At 42.4% G+C, this 16,125-nt stretch overlaps 1 protein-coding gene across 1 annotated transcript; it reads right to left on the bottom strand.

The window, feature by feature from the left end:
• Positions 1-2,066: 2,066 nt before the first annotated feature.
• Positions 2,067-9,360, bottom strand: LOC139440110 (sulfotransferase 4A1-like). Its single transcript, XM_071218739.1, has 2 exons — positions 9,096-9,360; positions 2,067-7,846 (listed from the first exon to the last, which is right to left on the bottom strand). Exons 1-2 carry the CDS (start codon positions 9,358-9,360, stop codon positions 7,830-7,832), a joined length of 282 nt encoding a protein of 93 aa, XP_071074840.1. The 3' UTR covers positions 2,067-7,829.
• Positions 9,361-16,125: the final 6,765 nt, after the last annotated feature.

Genomic DNA, 16,125 nt, shown 5'->3' with positions numbered 1-16,125 from the left:
CTTTCCTAATTGCTCTAACTAGAATTTCTAGCACAATATTGAGTAACTCTGGGTAGAATGGGCACCCTTGTTTTGTTCCTGATCACAGTAAGAAAGCTTTCAGTCTTTCACTATTAAGTCAAAGTTCACTGTGGGTTTTTCATATATGCACTTTATTGTATCGAGAAAGTTCCCTTCGATTCTTATTTTTCAGGGTGTTCTCATCAGGAAGGCATGCTGTATTTTGTCAAATGCCTTTCCTGAATCAATGGAAATAATGTGGTTTTTCTTCTACAATTTATTATTGTGGTGTATTGCACTGACTGAGTTTCTTAGGCTGAAAACCCTTGCATACCTGGAATAAAGCCCACTTGAACATGGTGTATAATGTTTTTAATGTGTTTTTGGATTTACATAGCATGTATTTTGTTGAGGACTTTTGCATCCATATTCATTAAAGAAATTGGTTGATAATTTTCTTTTTTCATTATATCTTTATTTGGCTTTGGTATTAGGGTGATGTTATATTCATAGAATGAGTTTGGTAGCATTTCTTCCTGTTCAACTTTTTGGAAGAGCTTGGGTAAGATTGGTATTACATCTTTGAATGCTTGGTAGGACTCACCTGTGAAACCATCTGGACCTAGGCTTTGCAATTTGGGGAGTTGTTTTGTGGCTGTTTCAATCCCTTTACTTGTGTTTGGCATGTTGAGGTCTTCTTTTTCATCTAGGGTCAGTACAGATTGTTCATAAGATCAAGGAATTTTCCCATTTTGTCTGCATTGTAGTTTGTTGGTATGTAGTTGTTCATAGTATTCTCTTATGCTGTCTTTTATTTCTGTGGCTTCAGTAATAATGCCCCCATTTTCAGTTTTTATTTCATTTATCTGTACCTTCTCTCTTTTTTTCTGTCAATCTAGCTAAAGGTTTGTTAATTTTTTTAATCCTCTCAAATAACCAACTTTTGGTTTTGTTAATTCTCTCTATTGCTTTTTTGCTCTTAATTTCATTTATTTCTGCTCTGATCTTTGCTATTTTCTTCCTTCTACTTGCTTTGAGAATAGCTTACTGTTCTTTTTCTGGTTCCTCCAGCTACGTAGTTAGGTCATCTATTTTAGCTCTTTCTTCTTTTTCAATATAAGCACTGAAGGCTATAAATCTCCTTCTCAGAACTTCCTTTGCTGTATCCCATAGTTTTGGTATGTTGTATTCTCATTTTCATTTGTCTTGAGGTTTTACTGATTCCTCTTGTAAGTTCTTCTGTAACTCATTGATTATTTAAGTATGTTGTTTCATCTCCATATAGCTGTGAATTTTCCCTTTTTTCTTCCTTTATTAATTTCCAACTTACTTTCATTATTATGATAAAGTGTTTTGCATAATTTCAACATTTCTAAAGTTACTGAGCTCCAACTTCTCTCACAACATATTGTCTATCCTTGAGAAAGGTCCATGAGCACTTGAGAAGAATGTATATCCTGCTGTTTCAGGGTGTGATGCACTATAAAAGTGTATTAGATCTAGTTTATTCATCATAGTATTCAAGCTCTCAGCTTCCTTATGTATCCTCTGTCCAAATGTTCTAATGCTGAAAGTGGAGTGTCAAAGCCTCCATTATTGTAGAGGCGTTTATTTCTACCTTCCATTTTGCCAATGTATGTCTCATATTTCTGGGCACCTATGTTAGATGCATATTTATTACTGGATTTACTCTCGGTGAATTGTCCCTTTTATTAATATATAGTGACTTACTTCATCTCTTAAACACTTTGCATTTAAAATCTATTTTATTCAACATTAGTATTACTGTATCTGGTCTTTTTTGATTGCTACTAGCATGGAATATCTTTTTCCAATCTTTCATTTTCAGCCTGATTGTGTCCTTGCATCTAAGGCGAGTCTCTTGTAGACAAAAAATAGATGGCTCATGCATTTTTTTATCCATTCTATCACTTGATATTTTTTAATTGGGGAGTGCAATCCACTAACATTGTGTTACTATTATAAAGGTGTTCTTGCTTTGCCCATTTTATTCCTTGGCTTTCTGCTGTCATATCTTCCTACTGTCTGTCTTTTAACCCTTTCAATTTCTTTTAGTTATGTTCTTCCTTTCTATACTCTTCTCCAGGGCTCTCTCCTATGTCTTTTTTTATTAGGCTGTAACACACCCTTTTATATCTCTTGTAGATACAGTCTCTTGGTAACATGCTCTCTCAACTTTTGTTTTTCTGTAAAGACTTTAAACTCACCTTCCTTTCTGAAGGACAGTTTTTCTGGATAAAGAATTCTTGGCTGGCAATTTTCCTCTTTCAGTACCTTAAATATATCATACCACTGCCTTCATGCCTCCATGGTTTCTGTAGGTAGGTATTTAGCCTTACTGAGGCTCCCTGTTAAGTAATGCATTACTTTTCTCTTGCTGCTCTCAAAATTCCTTATCTTTGGCCTCTGACAATATGAATAGATGTCTTGGAGTAGGTCTATTAGGATTCATTCTATTTGGGGTATGTTGTCCCTTGTGAATATTGATAGGCAATAGCCCTTTTATAAGGTTTGGAAAACTTTCAGTCAGTATTTCCTCAAATATTCTTTCTAATCTTTTTCCATTCTCTTCTCCTTCCGGGACACCTATAATGCATATGTTTGCGCATTTTGTGGTTATTCAGTTCTCTGAGACGCTATTCAAAATTTTTCCATTCTTTCTCTTTTCTCCTATCTTTTCAGTTTGAAATGTCCTGTCTTTGCACTCACTTATTTGTTCTTGTAACATATAACATATTAATTTTGCTGTTATATGCCCCAATGTATTTTTAGTCTCATCTGTTGTGTCTTTCATTCCCATAGGCTCTACTTTTGCAGGCTCTCAAGTTGTTCTGTATGCACACACAGTGTCACCTTAATATCCTTTATTTCTTTAGTCATATTTTCCTTCATCACCTTAAAGTGATTAAGGAGGTTTGAACATTATTTATTAGTTGTCATAAATTCTGAATCTCATCTAGATAACTGGATTCTTCTTTTGACTGGGCCATATCTTTCTGATTTTTAATATGGGTGGTTATCTTTTGTTGATACCAAGGCATCTGCTTATGTCAATGATTTTGCTCTGTTGATCAATTTCACTCTCTTGACTAGTGGTTTTATTTCACAGCTCTTCTTTGATTTTTAGTTTCGTTTTTTCTAAAACTTTTAATATTGTCCTATATAAGTAGTCAAAACTGGCAGGGGCCACTAATGGGACCCAATCAGGTCTACCAATGCCAGGGAAACAATCAGGAGAGACCAGTCTGTCTTCTTTCACTTCTCTGGCTGGCCAGCAAATGGTGCTCCTCAGCAAACACTTCAAATTCCACTACCTCTTCCGAGTTACTGAGTTATGGTAGTGACTTTCGCTAAAGAGAAATCACAGCAACCCTCCACTGCACCCTGACTCTTCCCAAGGAGGAATCTATCCATTCCCTTTCCTGTCGGCCACTCACCCACAGGTTTTACTGAAGTTCTTCACCTTGAGGGTGGGGGATGGGCAGCATTTCCAGTCACAGGGGTATCAACTCATGATTTTCTCTTTGTTCACTTCGTCTCTTCACTCCAGTCCCTTCTGGGCTATGTGTGCAACACTTTCCTGGACTGCAAGGGTTCCCACAGCAAATCCCTCAGATTATTTCTACACTTTCCCCCCTATGTTGCAAGACAGTTTGCCCTGCCTGAGCTACTCTGATGCCATCTTGATTCTGAATCCTCATGGGTGTGTTTTACAAGAGACAGGCTTGACAGAAGGACAATGAGAGCAGAGCGACAAGATTACTTGGGGGAAGAAAACCTGTTTTTTCTGTATTCATGGAGTTCTGGGTCTCATGCTTTAGTCATTAGGTGCTTAGTATAATATCAAGCCTCAGGAACTAATATCAGCTCCATTTTACAGATAAGGATGAATTCTGAGTAAGTACCCAGTCTGTTTGACTTGTGCTTGAAATTTGTCAGTCTCTAGAGATTCTTCAGAAATCTCTATGTAGGTTTTCATACCTAAAATTGCCTCTTCAGTATGTGCAGGGACCAGCAGGACCAGAGAAGCACCACTTTGGTGGCTAGGGGCAGGTGTCCTGAGCCAAAGGAGCTGGACATGTGGGCACTAAGCCCAGACACCAGATTGCCTTTCAAAGTTCCAGCCTGTGAAATTGCTTATAAAAGACACAGAGGGTCCTGCCAGGCAGCATTTAAGCTCCTCCTGTCCACAGATAACTGGCAGCTGAAGCCTATTGTGCACCAGGTCTTTACCCCCTCACTCCTTTTAAATTAGCCTCAAGAGAGGAATCCAGGTTAGGGAGGCTTCAGAGACATTATCTACTTTAGCCTCTGCCAGATCCCTGTGACACATGGGCAGCATCGGAAGAGGGTAAAGAGTATAGGGCATGTCAGAAATGTCTGGGCTCAGGTCCTACCTGGCTGGCAAGCTATGGAACTAAGGGTGACATCCTTATTCTGAGTCTCAGTTTCATCCTTTATAAAAGGCTGGCAGAAATTGTTTTCTCCTTACTGTGATGGTAAATAGGGCCATTTATGAAAAACCCCTTAGCATGGTTCCAGCTGCATGGCTCCAGGGATAAGAGTACCCTGGTTCTCTCCGAGCCAGCATACTTTTCATATACTACCTTGATGATCCTCCAAGCAACTGCATGTGATAGAGAGTGTTACTAACCCTATTTTATGCTATGGAAACTAGGCCAGAAAGGTACATGCCTTGCCCAAAGCCACACAGTTTGGAAGTGGTAAAATCACGATTGGAATTTGTAGGTCTCTCTGAAAAGCACACTTTCCTCCCTGCTCAAGGGGGGCTATCCACTTGTTATCCTGATGACTATCCATTCTGTGATAAAAGCCTGCAGATGCACAAGACCTATAACTTCCTAGTAAAATTCAGATTTTTAATATTGTTTGTAGTCCTGGCAGAAACCTTAGCAATCCCACCCACTTACTGTGTAGGAGAAAAACACTGACATGCAGAGAGGCTGTGACTTACCTGCACTCCCACAGCTAGTTGATGGCCCAGTTCTTCCACATGCTTAAGTGCATGCTACTGCCAACTGCTCTGGAGCCAGGCCCAGTCCCTGAAGCTTCTGTCAAAGGTTGGCCCTGTACTCCTTTCTCCCTTTGTATCCAACCTGTAACCTATTCCCACACCTTCTGCTGCTGTCCTGGCTGACTTTTCCTCTTATTCCTTTCCTCCCCTGCTACTTTGCACCACTTCCACCCTACTCCTGACCAGGCTGCTATCCACAGGTTAGCAGACCTCTGTTTTAAAGACTCTGGAGACTAGATAAACAGAGGGGCTTCATTCATTAATCTAATCATTCATTCAGCAGACACAGTGTGCAAAGTCTAGTGGCAAAGAATGAAATGGAAATGACTTAAACAAGCCAGGGGTTCTTAACCATTGTAGGCAAGAAAATGAACTGGGATACTTTTCAAAAATCCAGATTTCCAGGTTCTCCTTTCCAGAGATCCTGGAAATCGCTCACAAAAACAACACAGAAAAAAACAAAAGCTATCCAAGGGTCGTCCTCTGGGGCCACCAGACCAGGACCGTGATACACAGCTCCCAGGAGGGTGAGGGATACAGAGACAAGAAGCTGAAAGGACAAGCAGGGCCTACCACGCCTCTCTGGACCTCCCCCACCCCAAGATAGAAAGCTGGGGAAAAACCCTGGGTTCAATGCAGCTCAAAGACAGGGGAGCAGACATCTGCCTTCCTGTCAGCTGTTTCAAGGGAAAAGGAAGGGGTTGGGGTGCTTTTCTTCAGTGAATTTGGCCTGCAGAGCCCAATCTGAATCTCTAATCTGGAGATTCAACACAGGAACACAGGAAAGCCTGGACTGAAACATCTCTATGGGAAGGTGCGCTGACTACAGTCATCTGCTGGCCGGTCTTGAAGCTGCATGGACAAAAACTGCAATCCCATATCCAACTCCTGGGAGAAAATCTGCGCTCCACTAGTGAGTCTCTGGCCCAACTCTGAAAAGTTAAAGTGGACGATTTTAAACACTGAAAATAAGTTGAACCAAATATCAAAGAAGAGCCAGGGGAAAAAAAAAGAGCCAAGGAAACAAACCACAATAAGCAAGAGAGAGCATGACAACCTACCTTTGGGAGACTTTACATGACTCCCAACTGTCTACTTTTCCCTCGCCCTTGACTGCTCATGTGCCCGAGTATAAAATTGCAAGCTGGAGAACATGTCACCTCAGAACTGTGAAGTCACTTTCATGTCTTTCAGCTGCCTGTTTTGCTGTGGGGAATTCTCAGGGTCTGATGTCACTCCTTTGACTGAACCATTTTCTCTCTGGAAATCTGTCATTTATGTTTATCCTCAGTTTTAAAATTTTACAACACAATTCACTATAGTCTTTTATTTATTCACTGCAGAAGTCACTTGGCAATGGCTTTTAACTCGTGTCCTTGAATTCTGGGAATTTTGGTTTCAAAAACATTCTCTTTTATGGCCTCTGTTCTTCTTTCTGGAACTCTCAGATCAATCTAATTTTCTAATCTCTTTGCTCCTAATTGACATCACATTGGCCTTTTGTTTCACCTCCTAGGACATTTCTACAGCTTGACCATCCAACCTTACAACTGAGTTTTCTAAAATTTTAACTATATTTTTAATTCCTCAAAAGCTCAATTCCTAATCTTTTATTGTTGCTGAAAGCAGCATCAGTCTCAACTCTCTGAGGATTTTATGAGAGTCATGAGAGGACGTGGCTTTCTGGTTGGCGTCATTCTGGTCTCTTAGGTCTGCTGCTCCTGACTCCGTCTGGGATTCCTGAGCTCCTTTTTCCTGCTGTTTTGTTTTGCTTTGGTGGGTCTCTCTCCTTACTTTGGAGGCTTCAGTACCTGGTGGTCCTTGAATGTCCACGTACAGGTAAGAACAGTAAGTGGCAGCAGCCTCCTCTGGGTGGATGGGCCTTGCCCACTAGTGTGCTCCCTGTGGAAGGACCCATCCTAGGTGCATTGTCAGGGGTGATCCAGGCATTTCCATGGGAGACTCCCAAATGCAAGGATCTTAGGTCTTTTCTTTAGGGCAGCTTCTCCAGAAGGGATGCCTCCAGTCTCCTGCCTGGGGTCTGTAAAACGGGCTGGGGCACCAATAAGTAGGAAAAAGGATGAGAATCTCACCTTTCAATGTGGGGCTTTCACAGAACTCTCTTTCAGTAGGGCACTTAATCCCAGCTTGTACCTGTGTTCAAATCCCCAAATCCACAGCCTGTCTGGACCAGCTTTCCCAAGGAAGAAATCTGTCCCTGAAAGGGCCTCCTGTTCTCAACCCCACACAGCAGCTGCCACCTTCTCAAATACCAGGGGCCTCCAGCTCTTGCCTTTCTGGAGTTCTGCAGCTGGAGGTGCCCCCACCTGGCTGCCACCCTCCCCCCTCTGCAGGCACTGAGGTTCTCACCCTGCTGGGGCAGCTACCACTCACCCGCCTGCAAGTGTGCTTCCAAATATCTGCTCTTCAGTCACCAACTCTCCCGTCCTCGTGGGGTCAGAATTTCCTGTTCCTTTCTTTTCAGTGAGGTGTCAAGGGGAAGCCGAGATAAGCACATGTGATCAACCTGCCCCAGTGAATCAGACGTGCCCCACTGGACTCTAGAGCCACAGGGCATGAGTATTTTACAGCCAGAACCTGCCCAGTTTCACCTGAAACAAAACACCTGAAATTTGTAAGGTGCAACCCAACAGAGCGGGACCAAGGGTGCAGGGCCTGGGGCCTCCCTGCAGGACCACTGCCTACCTGAAGCTTCCACCCTACATCAGGGTCTTGCTGGGACTTGCTCTGCCAACAGACACTGAGAAAGCCTCTAGGACAAGCTCCTCCCTGCAGGACAGAAAAAGGACAGGGAAGCCACTCCTGTTGAGAGCCTCCTGGAGCCAGCAGTCCCCCATCCCAGGTGCCCTCACACCCACTGTCTTCCAATTCTCAATTAATCCCCACAATTCAGCAGAGGAGCTGGACGCTCAAAGAGGAACAGCAGCAGTTCATTTTCACACACTAGTAAACGGATGGAGACCTCAAACTGAGAACCAGCTTTCCGAGCCCTGGCCCCTGCCCACACTCCCCACACAAAGGTGCCCCGATGAGCACTCCATAGCAGCCGATGTTTGTACAATGCTTACTGTGCTCCAGGCACTGTACCATGAACTTACTTAGTGATTTCACCTGATTCTCACAAAAACCCTAGTGTGCTCCTATTATCTTATCACTTTATATGTGAAGAACAGGCTCAGAGATTAACTGTCCAAGTTCACAAATGCTAGCGGGCGATGAACCCAGGACCCAAAACTTCCTCCTACTACAGAACTGGGCTTTAGGACACACCCACGCACACACTCGGTTCACAAATCAAGTGTGTGGCTGAACCAAGCACATGGCCCACGTGGACTCACTGCCAGGTGAAGGCTCCCACCAGAAAAACCCCACCACTTCCCAGTTAGGAATCATGAAAGGGTGAAATGGAGAGATAAGAAGTGCCTGGGACCCACCCACACCCACGACCATGTGAGCTCAGCTTTGGTAGCCCCATCAGCCCTCAACTCCCAGGTCCCAGCCACCTCCTCCAGGCTGTCTTCCATGATTTCCTTCCTCATCTGAACCCACGTTCCCACGCCAGGACCTGACCCTGAGAATGACCTCCTTGGCTCATCTGTGGGCTTTTCAGCCAGCACTCCCAGGTGTCGCTGCAAGCTCCTTGAAGACAGTGTCCCTCATTCACAACACCCTTCAAGCCCCGACATTAACATACTAAGAAACCTAAGACATCAGTCTCCCCACCACCTCCCCGGCCCCCAGGGTTGCCTTTAAATTGGCCTGGAATGGACAAACCAGGTTCAACCCCCTCCAGCTGAGACACCACATGGGAAACAAGGGCTGTCAACACCCTCAAGCTCAGTTTTCTCCCCCTTCCCAGATGACACCAGGACTCTGCACCCAAGGCTGTAAGGGATCCAGGAACAGGATGGTGACACGACCTGCCCGAGGTCACACAGCCCACCAGGAAACGGGAGGGGAAGCAGGCAAGGCGAGGCCCGGCGGCGCAGGGTCCGGGCGGCAGCGTCGCGGCGCTCACCCGACTTGGGGTAGGTGACGACGCACACGTCGCTGGGCGGCGCCGGGAAGTCGGCGATCTCCTCCATCTTCCCGCGGCAGAAGGGCGGCAGCCGCACGCCCTGGAACTCGAAGTACTTGCTCTCGAACTCCCCCCGCGTGCTGAGGGGCCTCGGCCGCGCTCTCCGCCAGGCCGCCGCCGCCCCACAGCGCCTCAGCCGGCTCCGCAGCCGTGACGTCACGACGCCGCCGGCCGGGTGACGCGTGCAAGTTGCGCCCGCCGCCATGACGTCATGGCCGCGTCTCCCGGAGCTGGTGCGCAGTAGGAGGCCCTCGCAGGTCTGACGGAACCGCCGCCCGCCGCAAGACCCTTACCACCCTGTCCAGGGCAGCCCAGGACTCCTTCCCGCACTCCTGCACCTCCCAGCCCGCAGAACGCAGGTCCTTCACTCACTCATTCATTAATTCAATTCGTTGTATCCGAATTTCAGCCCGTGCTCAACACCAAAGAAAAGCTCCAATTAGAAGTGACCCTAAAGATTTATTCACTCGTTCAGCAAATCTTTATGGAGAGCCTGAACTGGACCAGGCTCCTGAGATATATCAAAGATGAAGACAGGCAAAAACCCGGTCCCCTACATTCTACTGGAGCAGAGATGACAACTAACCAATATGATCAGGTCGTGATGGGGCTATGAAAACTATGCTTCACAATCGTGGAGGTGCTGGGGGGACACTTGAATCGCAGATTCTGGGGGGGACCGCACACTCTTTAGAGACAGGCTACCTTGGGATAGGGCCCAGAAATTTGTATTTAATATGGTACTTCTGTTATAGACCAGTGATATCGACCAGTCTCAGATTTTGAATATTCAGAGTTCCAGTTGAGAGCTTTATTAGCCACACGGGGACTGCCTCATCCTACGCAGAGGAGAGAACAGCCCCGAGATTCAGGGAAGAGGTGTTTTTATAGCCTTTTAGGAGGGGGAGGGTGTTTAGTAGTAACTGAGCGAGCAAGCAGGCACACAAGCAGAACACTGTGGTTAGCTGAAGGTAGCATATCTATTTTTTTCTTTTAAAAGCCCTTTTTTTGTAAGCAGCCCTAAGCCCTAACTTATTTATTGGTACTCTTTTTAGGAGCAGCCCTAAGCCCTGAGTTATTTATTGGCACTCTTCTTGAGTGCAGCCCTAAGTTATTTACACTTTTTTTTACGAGCAGTTCTACGTTATTTATTTATCTGAAGGCACTTGCAATTCCTCTTTTCCTAATGTGGCCTTACCCTTACACTTCGTATGCAGACTACAATGTGAGAACAACCAAATTCAAAAGAGATTTTAGTACAGCCTCTCATCCAATCATTCACTCAACAAATATATTAAGCACCTCCTACATTCCCGAAGTTGGGGGGGGGGGGGCGGTGAGGACACAATGATGAAAGAGATACAGCCCTGGTCTGAATCTCTAAGGCTTGGTGTCCTCAACTGAAAATAATAATAATTGTCTCAAGGTGCTAGACTTGGAAAGAGTTAACCACACTAGCATGAATCTGAGGCAAAGCAGTTAGACAGAACCTATTTGCTTTCTATCCTTCTTCCTCTTGATCCAGACTCTTGCCGTTCTGCCATGAGCAGAGAGAGGAAAGAGCAGCTAACCCTGACTTGGGATGCCTGTGGATGTCTTTTAAATCTGGAACATGGGTAGAGGGCCTTTCAAACACCCAGGCATTAAGAGCAATTAGTGCAATGGCACAAGGACATCTGGCCAAAGACTATATGGATTGGGCAGATGAATATATATATATATATATTCATACACACACACACACTGATGTTTCAAATAGGGATTCTAATTATTGGAGAAAGTAAGGAAAAGTCCTGTGGTATTTGGTTGGAATGAGAGACATCAGTGTGAATTCATGATTTAAAAATGACAGTTATATTCTATAATCAGGAAATTGTAAGAGAAAAATTGCTAACAGAGAAGTCTTTTATCCAGCAAAGTTGTCCTTCAGATATGACGATGAGTTTAAAATATTCACAAATAAACAGAAACTAAGAATTTGTAAAAAAGTATCTGTCTTTACAGGAAACATGAGAAGGAGGATTACATCCTGAAAGAAAGGGAGGAGACAGAGACTTCGAGGAGGGTGTAGAAGGGAAGACTATCAGAAAGAATAGCCAGAGTGAAAACATAGTTGAAAATAAGATATGACATAGGAAAGGCAAATAATAAAATGGTAGAAGTAAATAATAGATTTGGGGTAATATCACTGAATGTGAATGGATTAAATTCCCCAATCAGAAGACAGAGACTGACAGAATGGGTAAAAAAAATAATAAGAGAGAGCTATCCACATGGTGTCTACAAGAAACTCACCTTAGATACAGGGATACAAATCGACTGAAAGTAAAAGGTTGAAAAAAAGATACTTCACATGAACAGTAACCAAAAAAAGAGCAGGGATGGCTATACTAATATCAGACAAAACAGACTTTAAATGCACAAAAAGTTATAAGGCATGGAATGTCACTATATATTTGAAAAGGGGCAATCCATCAGGAAGACATAACAGTCATAAATATCTATGCACTTAACGGTGCACAAACATATATGAGGCAAACTCAGGAAAAACTGAAGAGAGAAATAAACATCTCTACAATAATAATTGGAGACTTCAACACCCCCACACATTATTAGGTAGACAACTAGAGAGAAGATCATCAAGGAAATAGGTAGTTTGAACAATATAATAAATTATCTAGAACTAACAGGCTTATACAGAACATTGCATCCCTAATCAGTGAGTTATACATTCTTCTCAAGTCCTCATGAATATTTCTGAGGATAGACCACAGGTGAGTCATAAAGCAGGTGTCAGTTATATAAAAAGATGGAAATTATGCAAAGCTCCTTCTCAGATCATAATGGAATGAAGCTAAAAGTCAATAAAATGGGAAAGGGTAAAATTTGCAAATGTAAGGAGGCAAAATAACACACTCCTAAACAATGAGCAAGCTGAAGAAATTGTACGAGAAATCAGTAATTATATTGAGATGAATGAAAATGAGAACACATCAAAATTTATGAGATACAATGATGAAAGTACTGAGAAGGATATTTATAGTCCTTAAATGCCTATTTTTAAAAAGCAGAAAGGCTGAATATCAAAGACCTAACTGAGCAACTGAAGGAAGTAGAAAAAATAAACAACAAACCAAACCCAAAGCAACTAGAAGGACAGAAATAATAAAGATTAGAGCAGAAATAAATGAAATTGAGAACAAAAAAATAACAATAGAGAAAATCAGCATAACCAAAACTGGTTTTAACTAGATCAATAAAATTGACAAATACCTAACTAAACTAACAAAGAGAAAAAGAGGGAACATGCAAATAAATACTATCAGAAATGAAAGGGGGGAATTTATAACTGACCCACAGACATAAAAATGATCATAAAAGGATATTATGAGAAAAGATATGCCAACAAATTAGACAACCTAGATGAAGTTGACAAATTCCTAGAAATGCACAAACAGCCTAAAATGGCTCTACAAGAAATACAAGAATTCAACAAATCGATCATTTAAAGAAATTGAATCAGTCATCAAAAATCTCCCAACAAAGAAAAGTCCAGAACTAGATGGATTCACAGGTGACTTCTACCAAGCATTTCAAGAAGAATTACCACCGATCCTTTTTAAACCCTTCCAAAAAAATTGAAGAGGAGGGAAAATTACCCAACACATTTTATGAAGTCAACATTATCCTAATACCAAAACCAGATAAAGATACTACAAGAAAAGAAAATTACAGGCCAATTTGCTAATGACTAAAGATGCAAACATTCTCAACAATATACTTGCAAATCGAATCCAATAGTATGTCAAAAGAATTATGCACCATGACCAAGTGGGATTTATTTCTGGTATGCAAGTGTGTCTGACACAAGAAAATCAATTAATGTAACACCACATTAGCAAATTGGAGGGGGGAAAAACACACGATCATCTCAATCCATGCAAAAAGGGCATTCGACAAAATCCAGCATCCTTCCTTGATAAAAACACATCAAACGATAGGAATAGAAGGAAAATTCCATTATATGATAAAGGGCATGTATGGAAAACCCAGAGGCAACATCATGTCCATTAGGGGAAGTTTGAAAGCTATCTAAAGCTCAGGAATAAGACAAGGATGCTGTGACACCATTATTCAACATTGTGCTAGAAGTTCCAGTCAGAGCAATTAGACTAGAAAAAAAGGCATCCAAGTAGGAAAAGAAGAAGTAAAACTCATTATTTGCAGATGACATGATCATATATTTAGATAATTCCAAATTGTCTGCTTTTTAGTACAAGCAGTTTGAGCTAATAAATTCAGCAAAGTGGCAGGATACAAGATTAACATGCAAAAATCAGTAATGTTTCTGTACACTATTACTGAACAAGCTGAGGTAGAAATCGGGGAGGGGGGGGATCCATTTACAATAGAAACAAAAAGCCTGAAATACCTAGGAATCAGTTTATCCAAAGATGAGCAGGACTGATATTCAGAAAGCTACAAAACTATGCTAAATAGTAATCAGAGAAGACCTAAACAAATGGACAGACATTTCATGTTCATGGATTGGAAGACTAAACATCAGGAAGATCTCAATGCAACCCAAACTGATTTATAGATTCAATGCAATACCAATCAAAATCCTACTTTACAGAAATAGAAAAGCAATTACCAAATTTATTCAGAAGGGAAAGGGCACTCAACTAGCTAAATGGATCCTAAAATTAAGAGTGATGTGGGATGACTATCACTGCCTGAACTTGAAACATATTACAAAGCTACAGTGGCCAAAACAGCATGGTATTGGCATAAAGATAGACACATTCATCAATGGAATAGAACTGATAACCCAGAAATAAACCCTCAACTCTATGCTCAATTGACTTTTAACAAATCTGCCAAATCCACCTTGCTGGGAGAAAACAGTCTCTTTTAACAAATGGTGCTGGGAGAACTGGATATCCATAACTGAAAGAATGAAAGACCCCTATTTCACTTTGTATACAAGAATCAACTCAAAATGGATCAAAGACCTAAATATAAAAGCCAGGACCATAAAACTACTAGAAGAAAATGCAGGGAAACATCTTCAAGTCTTGTGGTAGGTGGTGGATTCTTGAATCTTACACCCAAAGCATGAGCCAACCATAGCAAAAATAACAAAATGGGACTTCTTCAAAATTAAACACTTTTGCATCTGAAAGGACTTTGTCAAAAAAGTGAGAAGGCAGCTGACTCAATGGGAGTAAATATTTGGAAATCACTTAACCAATAAGAGTTTAATATCCTTGATATATAAAGAGATGCTACAACTCAACAATAAAAAGACAAATGAAGTGATATTAAAATGGTCAAAAGACTCAATAGACATTTGTCTAAAGAAGAAATAGAAATGGCACAAAAACACCCATGAAAATATATTCAACACCAGCAATTAGGAAAATGCAAATCAAAACTATAATGAGATATCATTTCACACCTATTAGAATGGCCACTATTAAAAATTTGGAAAACTAAGTGTTGGAGAGGATGTGGAGAGATAGAACACTTACTCAGAGGTGGGGCAAGATAGCGTCTGAGTAAGTACACTGTCGTTATCTCTCCTACAAAGGGCCAGCTGTGTGGTGACGGAGTCTTGCCAGAGCGGGCTGTTTTGGGAACCTGCAGGGTGGGAGGTGTCTGGACATTGATCTGGAGAGACTGCAGCAGAATTGGTGTTTGCCCAAGGTAGAATTGTGGGTTTCTAACACTGAGCTCAGAAGCCGTGGGAAGGTAAATCCCTTCCCCCTACAGCTAAGAGCCGGGGCGTTCACTGAGAACTGCCGGTCGTGGGGCAGAATTTCCAAGCCCTGTGTTCCCAAATGCATGAACCCCAAGCCTATGACCCCTGAACCCCTGTGGCCCACATTTCACAGACCTATATACCCCCAGTCCACATTCTCTCAGGCCTGTTTCCCAAGGCCAGCACTCCCAGAAATCTGGCATTGCCCTACCCCTGCAGTCTCAGACTAACTCTGGGAGTGAAAAGGTTTAGATGGGAGGTGCAGAGGGGCCCAGGAGTGCAGGTTCATTTTTCTGCCCCCCCCCCCCCTTTTATTGAGTTTGGAGGAGCTTATCAGCTGACTTGGGGAGAGCCTAGGAAAAGAGGGGAGGTGAATCTGCTTAGAGAGCCCAATTTACCTGGGATAGGAAATTTAGTCTGGGAAAAGGTGGAGTCAGAAAATTAACCAGCCCCCCTATAGCATACCCAAGGGAAAGGGACAGCAGAACGTGCTTGATAGGCTTCCAATAGCATATTTAGGGTTCCTGGCAAGGGGTGGGTACTCTCTCAAGAAATTGAGACATGATTTTCTGAGGTGGGTTGGTTCACCAGGGACCCATTTGAATTTCCTACAGGAACCCTCACACAGCCTTCCTGCTGCCTTGTGAGAGAGGGAAGTGAGGAACAAATAAAGGGGGAAGGTCAGACTCCTAAGCAGTTTATTCTTTTGCAAAGATTCCTTGGCTGAGGCTTTGTCTGGTCTTTTTTGTTGGTTTGTTTTCTTGTTTTTTCTTCCTCTTTATTCTGACACCCCCACCACACTTTGCACTTTTTTCTCTTTTTTTTCCTTTCTCTTTTTCTTGCTTGCTTTTTTCTCTCTTCTCTCTTTGTTTTTCCTTTTGTTATATTAGGTGCTGCAGGCAACATTTCTCATTTGCTGTGCTTCCTCATCCTCAATTTCCTCTTTTCTATGTGTATTGATTTTGGCTACCAATGCCATCCCCTTTCCTTTACATCATTCTCTCCTCCATTATTTATTGTTTCTGTTACATTCCACCCCTTTGTTTAGCCCCTAACACCTCTAATCTGTTTTCTACCATTTATTCACTCTTTATATTATAGTCCTCTCTTTTCTTTTTTCCTCTCTCCTGACCACACTGGCCTTTTAATTCATACTATATTCCTCCCCATATTCAGTTTTCTATCATATTATAGATACTCCACTTT

Source organism: Dasypus novemcinctus, chromosome 12, assembly GCF_030445035.2.
Source record: "Dasypus novemcinctus isolate mDasNov1 chromosome 12, mDasNov1.1.hap2, whole genome shotgun sequence".
NCBI classification, from domain to species: Eukaryota; Metazoa; Chordata; class Mammalia; order Cingulata; family Dasypodidae; genus Dasypus; species Dasypus novemcinctus.
Note: the sequence above shows the minus strand (reverse complement) of the source record. Positions and strands in the feature narration are given on the sequence as shown.

Coding starts and splice junctions, on each gene's coding strand:
- LOC139440110 (XM_071218739.1), bottom strand. CDS start 9,360: ATGGCGGCGGGCGCAACTTGCACGCGTCACCCGGCCGGCGGCGTCGTG.